Below are 10,605 nucleotides of genomic sequence, written 5' to 3' on the forward strand. Positions count from 1 at the left end.
TCCTTCCTTCCTTCCTGATTTTATTTATTTATTTGACAGAGAGACAGCCAGTGAGAGAGGGAACACAAGCAGGGGGAGTGGGAGAGGAAGAAGCAGGCTCACAGCGGAGGAGCCTGATGTGGGGCTCGATCCCAGGCCTGAGCCGAAGGCAGATGCTCAACGACTGAGCCACCCAGGCGCCCCAACATTTTCTTTCTTATGTGTCTGTCACAGCTAATTGGATTTTAATGTTAAGTCGAAGAAATTACGAGAAAATAGTCACCATATAGTTTTCTCTCCCTAATTTGTAATTTAAAAAAATCCTGGGAATCTATTTGAGAAAAGTACATATTTTGGTGTTCTTTTTTTTTTTTTTTTTTAAAGATTTTATTTATTTTTTTGACAGAGATAGAGACAGCCAGCGAGAGAGGGCACACAAGCAGGGGGAGTGGGAGAGGAAGAAGCAGGCTCATAGCAGAGGAGCCTGATGTGGGGCTCGATCCCATAACGCCAGGATCACGCCCCGAGCCGAAGGCAGATGCTTAACCGCTGTGCCACCCAGGCGCCCCATATTTTGGTGTTCTTAAATGGCAAGTCTTGTTCAAGTCTGTTCCAAGTTCTTAACCTTCCGACCCCCAGAACTGTTATTGCTGTATGTGAGGTTATACTTTTCCTTTCTAAATTTCTCCATCAGGCGATCAAATTGATAAGATATTTCACCTAAATATATCCTTATTTCCTTCATGAGATCTTTGACCCAAGGGCTTTCTGAAAACGAGTTTTGTTTCCAGTTGTTCGTTTCTGGTTTTGTGCTTTTGTTTTCCATTTTTATTCCGTTGTTTTTGTAAGCATTCCAAAGCTTAGGTGTTTTAAGTTTTGCTTGGCCAAATGGGCACATGTTTGATAAGAACGTGGATTTTCCCTTTCCTTTTCTTTTTTCCTTTTCCTCCCCCCCCCCTTTTTAAGGATTATATCTTTAAGTAATTTCTGCACCCAGCGTGGGACTCAAACTTAAAACCCTGAGAAAGAGTAACATGCTCTACCAACTGAGCCAGCCAGGTGTCCCAAGAACGTGGATTTTCTAATTGTTAGCTGCAGGGCCCTATTTTATGTCAGTTACAAGAGGTTTGTTAAACGACATGACTGTGGATGTGCCTTTTAAAAAATGTTTTTATTTGGGGGCACCTGGCTGGCTCTGTCAGTTGAGCATACAGCTCTTGATTTTTTGGGGTCCTGAGTTTGAGCCTCACATTGAGGGTAGAGTTTACCTAAAAGAGACTTTTATTGGGGTTCCTGGGTGGCTCAGTGGGTTAATAAGCATCTGACCCTGGACTTTGGCTCAGGTCGTGATCCTCAGGGTTGTGGGCAGGACCCGCGTCAGGCTCCGCACTGGGTGTGGAGCCTGCTTGGGATTCTGCTTCTGCTCCCCCCCCATAAAAAAGAAAGTTTTATTTATAAAAACAACATGTACATAACTTAAAATATCTATGAAAACTTTTAAAAGGTTTTGTTTATAAATCTTTTTTTAAGATTTTATTTTGAGAGAGAGAGAGAACACAGAGGCAGAGGGAGAAGCAGGCTCCCCAGCTGAGCAAGGAGCCGGATGTGCAGCTCGATCCCAGGACCCTGGGATCATGACCTCAGCCGAAGTCAGATGATTTAACTGACTGAGCCACCCAGGCACCCCTTTATTTATAAATCTTAACCTAATTTGTTTTATATAACCTAAAATGTACGTTAACCATTTTTCAGTGCGCAGGTCAGTGACGTTAAAGCATAGTAGTGCCACTTCTCTCTCCCCTCCTGCCTCAGAACTGCCTAGTTCGCGCTAGTTCCTCCCCGCAGCCTCTGGCATTCGGAAGGTTCTGTTTGCCTTGTTGTGCTGCTTTCAGTTGGGTGTTTTGAGGCCATGTTTGTTGCAGAATTCCTTTTCTTACCCTTACGAAGTCCTTGTTCCTGATAATGTTCTCATTCCGGTGGATCCTTCTTGAGAGTCACGTTGCTGTGGAAACTTTTCTGGTGTTTGCCTTGTGCATCTTTCAGGTTCTGGGAGTTTGGATTTTTCTGTCTCTTGGAAACAGTGGGGCTTTTAAAAGAACTTAATCAAATTATGGTGCATAGTGTATGCTTTAAACTTACACAGTGTTACGTTTGGTTGTATCTCAGTAACACTGGAGAAACAAAAACAAAATAGAATTTTAAGATGTCTTTAATCTTATTTACAGTTATGTTTACGGAAGTATTTGAATACTGAGTTCTTGTTTGTAGAACGTGTAGAATTGTGCTTGTTGTGTTCTTTATTTTTGTTGAGATGGAATTGATTGGAGATACTTCTGTATTGCACTGTGGTCCCCAGCCGCCTCAACACGTTGTCACATCACAATAACCATTTCTTTCCTGTGGTGAGAACAAACTTCAGGTCAAGTTTCCTAGGGGCTCTGAAGTATTTACCCCAGTGTTGACGGCGTGACACTCCAGGACAGAGTCCTCACTGCTGTCTGTGCCTCTTGAGCAGCGTCTCCCCACTTCTCCCAGCACCCTGCACCTGGTGGCCAGCACCCCGGCTGGGATCTTACACATTCCACGTACGACCCATCTCCTCTGGTGTGTGTTCCCCTCTTGTGCCTTCTGTACCCGATACCCCTGCGGGCCTCCTGTTGCTGTTCTCTCCGTGCTCGCTCTGCTCCTGCTGTCCGGGGGACGGCATGCGGCTCTGCGTGCCCCACGCATAACGGAAGGACCCTGTGGAACCGAATATTAGTCGGCTTTGAAAAAGAAGGAAACCCTGGTGTTGGTGACAACATGGATGAACCTGGAGGATGTTACACGCCAAGTGAAATAAGCCAGACACAGATACTGTGTGATCTTGTGTGTCGAGTCTCAGAAAGTTGAACTCCGTAGAAACAGCGTGGAAGAGTGGTCACCTGGGGTTGGGGAAGGGAAGCGGCAGCTGTGTCTGTCATAGGTACAGACTTGCAGTTCTCAGTAAGTTCTGGGGACCTCCTGTGGTACGGCATGCTGACCACTGCTTAATAATGTGCCAGATACTTGGAATTTGCTGAGAGAGATCTTAGTGTTCTCACCTCTCAAAAGAAATGGTATCTATTTAAGGTGATGGATGTGTGAATTCACTTCATTGTAATCCTTTTACGGTCTACGCGTATATCCAGACCTGTCGTACACCTTCGACGGTTTTGTCGTACTGGAGTCCAGCTGGGGACAGGAGGAGCTGCCCACGCTGTGGTTCTGGTTCTGTCAGCTCTGGAGATGAGTAGCCGGGTCCAGTACCACCTCTGTCTCCTCGCTGGTCTCGGCCTGCTTCTCCTTCGACTGGAGCTTGAGCTGCTTCCTCCCTTTCCCTGCCTGTACTTCTGGATAGCTTCCTCAGGACTCACCGCCACAGCACAAGCTCTCTTTAGCTAGAGTTAATTTGCTTTTAAATGGGCAGGCTAATAATTTAATCATTTCCAGAACAGATCGCCCTCCACCTCCAGTGTGGTTTCCATTGGTTATTGTGATTATTTTGTGAATGCTGTCTTCATTAACTAACTTTGTAAAAAAGGATTTTGAGAGCGCAAGCAAGGGAGCACGAGTGTGGGGGTGTGGGGGGAGGGGCAGAGGGAGAAGCCCACTCCCCAGTGAGTGGGGAGCCCCAGGGAACCCGTCTTAATCCCAGGACTCCTGGATCATGACCTGAGCCACCCAGGCACCCCGAGTGCTTTTTTTATATGTTCCCTTTCATGTCCTTTGTTTCAGATTCTTGGAGGTGTTCTCACTCCTCCTGGTGCTTTCCTTGCTTCTAGAGTTTGTCAGCTTCTGTTGAGCAGGGGTTGTGTTTTCTGCTGGGATCTGTGTGACTTAGCCGTAGAGGTACTTAGTGCTCAGGTGCACCTGCATTTGCCCCACCATCCGGGGTCGTGTTTGGTAGTTGTGCAGAGCGTGGAGCATCGCAGGGTAATAATGAAGGTCGTGAGATTCCGTTCTGCACCTCTGAGTGAGCCCTCGGGCTTCAAGTGCTCAGGGGGGCTCTTCCTTCTCTTTGCAGCGGGTCCAAGAGGGTTTCTCTCCTCACCCTTTCTTGCAGTTACAGCCCTTTGGGAGCCACAATACGAGGGTGTGTGTGTGTATCTTCAGTGCAGCCGCTCTTCCTGTGCTGCAGAAGCGGGTCCTGTCCTGAGAACACAGGACCCCCTCCCCCACATGGGGATTACCACTTCTGGTGTAAACTCCCTGGTTGTTTCTGGCACTTGAGCCTCTTCTGTCTGGCAGCTCAGCTTTCTTCTTCAATGTGTTTGTTGGACTTTAACATTTCTAGGTATTTCAAGGTGGTGGTGGGGATCTCGTTCATTTTAGATCATCCTGTGGTATTTTTGAATTATTTCTGGTGGCGAGTTCCTGGATTAGTAACAAGTAGATTTCATGTGTTTCCTCTGTCCCTTTATTTTATTATTATTACTTTTTAGATTTGAGAGGGAGAGGGCGCATGATCGGGGGAGGGGCAGAGGGAGAGGGCCAAGCAGGTTCCCCGCTGAGCAGGAAGCGGATGTGGGGCTCAATCCTAGGACCCTGAGATCATGTACCTGAGCCATAACTGAAAGTCCGCTTCCCAACTGACTGAGCCACCCAGGCGCCCCCTTCTGACCCTGTAAATAGCAGTTTGTAAACGCTTGGCTGGACGCGTAGATGCTGAGTCAAGATGTAATACTAGGTTTAAAAAAAAAAATTTTTTTTTTAAACGATGGATTGGTCCCCAAACATTGGCAACAACTGTATGCATCTTGTTTTGAGCAGTGGAAAAATTGCTAGCTGTGGCATCATTTAACCTAGACATCGTTCAACCTCGGCACGGTGGCCTTAGGAAGACGATGACTGCATGTACTCACAGAGTGTCTCAGGTCTGATAGTTGAGTTTCTGGGGACGCCATGGAAAGCCCAGCTTCAGTTATGGGCAGAGTAGCCTGACAAGGCCCTGCTCTCCTGGGGGAAGTGTGTGTGTACCATTAGAGGATAGGCCTCTTCTTCCTAAGTTTTTGGTCAGGGGCTGAATGAAGTGTTTTACCCAGATTGAAGAAGTGCATTCATTAGATTTCACTTAAAGAACTAGCGTGCGTGTGGCTGGCCTGTGGGACCCACGGCCCTCCCCGTTAGAGGTGGCGTCCTGCCCCCTCAAGTGACACGGATAAGTGCAAGGTAAATGGCTGCTGCTAGTTTTCCACCGAAGGCGTGATCTGTAGGGACACTCTCTAATTCGGATTGACAGCAGGGCAATACTACGTTTGTTTTGTGGATGGATGGGAGTTTGAAGCCAGAGGGTAAAGGTACTCTGATAGCTGCGTCGTCAGAGACCTTTCCTTTTTCTTACCCAGAGACTTTGGGGGAGGGTGCAGGGGGCGATGCAAGTCAGCGCGTTCCCAGTCTTTGCGTGGTTCCCACGTTGCAGGGACAGTGTGTTCATCCTGGTGGCTGTGCAGTCTTGCCCAATGCCTGGCACGGGAATGCACTGAATGAAGGAGGTAACCAAAGCTCCCTGAGCAGGGCCCGTGTCAGGAAAACAAGATACTCACAAAGGGCCCGTCAGCTGGTGGTCAAGTGGGCCCTGAGTGTCTGCCTCAGAGTCACCTGTTCGTTTTATTTAGTTTAGGCAGCTATTATTAGGCTCTTTCAGAGCTTTTTATTCTATATTGAGAAGGGTCTTAGGGCACAAGTCTTGGAATCTGTTTCCAGACAAGGGCCCAGCCTGACAGGCTAGTGGTTAGTGCTCAGGTGAGATGACAGGCCCCTCCCTCTCCTGCTGTGTTCCTTCCCTCACGATGAACCCAACCTTGGCGATCCCGTCATTGACCATGGATTTCTAATTGCAGGATTCACGCCAACAGCCTGTTAAAACATGGTGGATTACTATGAAGTTCTAGGCGTGCAGAGACATGCCTCAGCCGAGGATATTAAAAAGGCGTAAGTAACTGTATTTATGAAATAATGAATCTGTGCTCCCTCGCACTGGTCCTTGGTGTTGTCACTTTTTATATGTTGAAATGGGCCATGTTACATAACACTCTTTGAAGGCTGCTGTTTGATTTTACCTTCAGACAGAGTAGTTAACAAATTAACTTTTGCCTTCTCAGACCTAGGCCCAGCCTGTCACTTGTCATTGAGGGATAAGAAGGTTGGTTTCCTTTGTTACTTTGCCTTGGGACAATGGATTCTGCTGGCTGCTTAAAGTACATCAAACACTGAGGATGTGAAATAATCCCAGAGAACTTTGACATTGGACTTTGGAATGGGATTGTCTTGCACTCGGCACTCTTATTAGAGTATGGTGCTATATACCTCGGTATAGTTGCTTTAAAAAATTCTTGTCGTGTGGCACCAGCCTGTACCTCTAGAACCCATCTGGTCCCCGGTACGGTTTGTCAGCCTTACCCATGCCTTTGTGACCAGGCCTGGCCCCTGTGCGGAGCAAAGCTGAGGGCACAGGTGGTACTCAAGGAGAACTGGATCTGTCTAGTTCATTTGACCTTAGTGTGTTAAGCAGACTGTGCTGAGTAGGAGCTGGACACAGGGCTTGATCTCACAACCCTGAGATCACGATCTGAGCCGCAATCAAGAGCAGTCAGTGTCTGCAGGATGGCTTTGACATATGAACTTAGAAAATGCTGTTACCTGCAAATGGAGTAAGAGTTTCTCATTAAGTGTGTGGTTAAATAAATACTTACTTAGATTGGATTTAGTCTTATTTTTATTTTATTTTTTAAGATTTTATTTATTTATTTGAGAGCACACGAATGAGGGAGGGGCAGAGGCAGAGGGAGAAGCAGGCTTCTGCTGAGCAGGGAGCGGGATGTGGGGCTCGATCCCAGGACTCTGGGATTATGACTGGAGCCAAAGGCAGACGCTTTACCGACTGAGCCACCCGGACACCCTATTTTATTTTATTTTTTTAAAGATTTTAAAAATTTATTTGACAGAGCACGAGAATGTTTGAGCACAAGCAGGGGAAGTGGCACACAGAGGAGGTAGCAGGCTCCCCTCTGAGGAGGGAGCCTGACGTGGGGCTCCATGCCAGGACCCTGGGATCATGACCCTAGCCGAAGGCAGATGCTTAACTGACCGAGCCCCCAGGCGCCCCAGCCTTTTTTTTTTTTTTTTTTTTTTAGGAAAAAATGCCCCCACTGTGGGGTGGGGTTTTNTCCCTTTTGTGGACTCCAGGCTTTTTTCATGTGCAGTGATGAGAAAAACGTCCTTTGGAGGAGTGACTGTGTGGCTGCCCTCCCGCAATCTTCCTGTGTTGGGAGTCATGGGCCCTGTGCGTTCCCTCTCTCCAGGTGACAGCCTGCCTGCCTTGATGCGCAAGTCCTGGTGTGGAGCCAGGCTTCAGTCTCAAGGTGGACAGCGAGAGACAACTTGATACACTGCACACTTCATGTATTATGCCTTGAGTCTTAAAAAACAAACTGAATACTCTTACAAAACTTGTATATACAAATAAAACCTGCCTGGATTCTCCTACATTACTTTGTTCTCACACCAACACACTAGTGCAAACGGACCGTTCTTTCTCTTTGGTCTTTTCCGTGGTCTGTCAGTTTTTACTGAGGATTTGTAGCACTTTAGGGCTTTTGGTCTGCTTGTTGCTTGTTTAGGTCCACAGTGATAGAAAAGTACTGTTTTAGTGTTGTAGACCAGTGTCCAGTGTTAACCAGATTTTAAGTTCAAACCAAGGTTTTTGATGAAAAGGCTACAATTAAATTGAACCACAGCAACCTTATGTCAACAACTTGTCAAGTGTTAGGAGGACCGCCTGGTTCGTCATCTAATCTTGATTTTGAGGGGCATGCCCCTCCTGTGTTAGTCCCATCCCCGCCCCATAGGTGGGGTGCTTATGTTTAGCTAAGTAGAAGATTTTGTATGTGGGTGCACTTAAAGAGCATGTAAAAAACATAAAGCCTGTAACTGTTAGTGTTAATTGGAGCCTCCAGTGCCCCGTGAACGGTGCTGGCGCAGCCCCCCTGTGGCGCACTGACCTGCGAGGCGGCGGGCTGCGGGCCTGCTCAGTGCTGCCGGGCCTCCCTGCCCCGTTACCAGGGCCGCCTTCTGCCTCTGTGTGCTGTGCTCTCGCAGCTGCACGACCAGTTCACCGTGCACACGTTGGTCTTCACGCATTTTCATGTTCCTGTATTCTGCTATGTGGATTTGAGAACTTGTTTCTTTCGTGGTGGGGGAAAGGGAGTTTTTACTCTTGAAGTTGATGTTCATCTCACGAGTTTACAGCTCTGCATCCGTTTCCCAGCCTCATGATGTTCCACAGCCATTGGATTTCTGCACATGGATGTTACCACTGCCCTTTGACTCTTTTCAAGGTACCGGAAACTGGCACTGAAGTGGCATCCAGATAAAAACCCGGAGAATAAAGAAGAAGCCGAGAGGAAGTTCAAACAAGTAGCTGAGGCGTATGAGGTGTTATCAGATGGTGAGTTAACCTACCCTGAGCTCAGACTGTCCCTGGGGCCAGTGGAGTATGTCTGTGGCTGGCTGAGGTTTTGGGCACTAAGAAAAGAAGTTTCTTACTTTTCTTGTGAAGCTTTGACTCCTGTTCCTGGCAGATACTTGATACAGTTAGCTGTGAGTGCTGTGGGGCACCCTGGCTTCTAGCAGTTTCTTTCAGGATGGCTATTTTAAACAGGACTGACAGCCTGGTCTGAGGACTGACAGGACAGATCAGGTCATAGGAATCCATCTGGGTCATTGTGTGGCAGTGGCGGCCACAGTCTGTTGGTGGTGCAGTGATTGCTCATTCCCGTTCTGCTTAAACACACTTGGCTAATGTATTGATTTTTCACTGCGTGCAAGGACTTCCTTAGTTTCTGGGAATATCTGGCTGAGCTTTAGACTTCCAGACTTTGAGGGGTGTGTTCCTGGGCCCAGCTGGAGAGCATAGGTGTTGGAAAGCATAGGCTTTTGAAAGTCCCCTCCATTAGCCTGGTTTCCTGAATCAAGTGGAAGGGGAGCTGTTAACCAGATTCCGTCAGCAGGTTCTTGGTGAGGAGAAGTGTGCGGGTGCTGGGCTTGGGAGAGCAGTGTGGAGCTTTGGTAGAAGACTGGTCATCTGTCACTGCCTCACCAGGAAGCAGCGCCGAATGGCTTGGTGTGAGTCGGGGCAGAGGCACCGGGTCGGAGTAGGAGGCACCGGCCGCAGGGTGCGGGTGCTTGCTCTGAGTGTCACCAGAGAAAGGCTTTTTTTTTTTTTAAGATCTTATTTATTTGAGAGAGAGAGACAGGTAGTGACAGATAGAATACAAGTGGGGAGGAGAGGGAGAAGCAGGCTCGCGCTGAGCAGGGAGCCTGATGTGGGGTTTGATCCTAGGACCCTGAGATCATGACCTGCGCCGAAGGCAGACGTTTCACCCGCTGAGCCACCCAGGCGCCCCTGGTAGCGGTTTCCTGAACTGGACTGATGGGGAGCACTGTGGGACCTCAGTGTCATTATCTTGTTGTTTGGTCCTTGTTTGTGCTGATCCAGCACTTCCACATTTGTGGATTCACAGACCAGGAACATGAGAAAAATTGAGGACCAAATCCAAACTGTTTTTCTTACTTTAGTCAGGTGATGTAAAATTAAAAAAAAAAAATTGAACTCAAACTTGATATTTGTCAGGAAGAGAACCTTTAAATTTTCATAAAGACGCTGTTGTTTCTCCTTTCTCCCCTTTTCTGAGGGAGAGTGTTTTTCACGTTCTCTTACGCAGCCTCCGGCCAAGAAGTCCTTCATAGTGTGGTTTCCATTCTTACTAGACCTCTGGTTACCATAAACTGGCTTTCAGGGGTTTGCTTGTACACGGTTTCCCCATAACGCCTGTTATTTTACCTCACAGTCTGGTAGGACCTGGTATTTGGGGGGAAAACGCATGGCGTCAAAAGAAGGCGCTTGTCCATCCAGGGCTGCAGTGCAGTTGATTGTTCTAGAGGGTAAAGAGAGAGGAGAGGACAGCAGAGCATCATCAAGGCTTGGTTAGGCCGTTGTTCTTCCAAGGGGTTTAAGCCTGCAGGGTTAAAGTTGGCTCCTCATCTGGCTTTTAGTACATTGATTTCCTGCCTCACCAAGGCCCCCTGTTTCTCTCCATGCCACAGATCTTATCCCCCCCAATTGGACCTTGTAGTAAGAAGGTACACGTCTAGAACTGGAGTAGTTTTATAACTTGCAATGTGACTTTAATGGATGCATGAGCCACATGCTCTGTGCCCAGTAGGCTGAAAGAAATACTTTATAATCACGTTTTAAACTTCTACTTAAACCTTTTCCTGAGTTTTTACGGAGATGTACTTGGATTTCCCCTCTTCCCCTTTTTTCTTTAAAGTAAGAGAGGCCTAACTCCTTAAAACTAACTATGAAACCTTGAAAACTGCATTGGTTCTTTGGTTTACAATTTGGAAATACTTAGGTGGATTTCGAGGGGAAAGAACTTGGTCTTTACTGATTTTCCTTTTTAAATTTATAGCCAAAAAACGGGACATCTATGACAGATACGGCAAAGAAGGGTTAAATGGTGGAGGTGGAGGTACGTAAGTGTTGATTTTTCTCTTGGCTTTGTAGTGAGCAAAGGGGGCCATCTGGCTCTGGGAGGTCTTGAC

The 10,605-nt window shown here is 47.4% G+C and overlaps 1 protein-coding gene across 6 annotated transcripts in view; it reads left to right on the forward strand.

Moving 5' to 3' along the window:
* The window catches only part of DNAJB6 (DnaJ heat shock protein family (Hsp40) member B6), a 78,148-nt gene that overhangs the window by 20,714 nt on the left and 46,829 nt on the right, over positions 1–10,605 (forward strand). For all 6 annotated transcript variants that reach the window (XM_034640129.1, XM_034640142.1, XM_034640125.1 and 3 more), the window contains exons 2-4: positions 5,841–5,931; positions 8,337–8,446; positions 10,473–10,532. In XM_034640129.1, coding sequence (XP_034496020.1) covers positions 5,867–5,931; positions 8,337–8,446; positions 10,473–10,532 — 235 coding nt within the window. In that variant the 5' untranslated portion in view covers positions 5,841–5,866. The remainder of the gene's footprint in view (positions 1–5,840; positions 5,932–8,336; positions 8,447–10,472; positions 10,533–10,605) is intronic.

This window comes from Ailuropoda melanoleuca, chromosome 1, assembly GCF_002007445.2.
Source record: "Ailuropoda melanoleuca isolate Jingjing chromosome 1, ASM200744v2, whole genome shotgun sequence".
NCBI classification, from domain to species: Eukaryota; Metazoa; Chordata; class Mammalia; order Carnivora; family Ursidae; genus Ailuropoda; species Ailuropoda melanoleuca.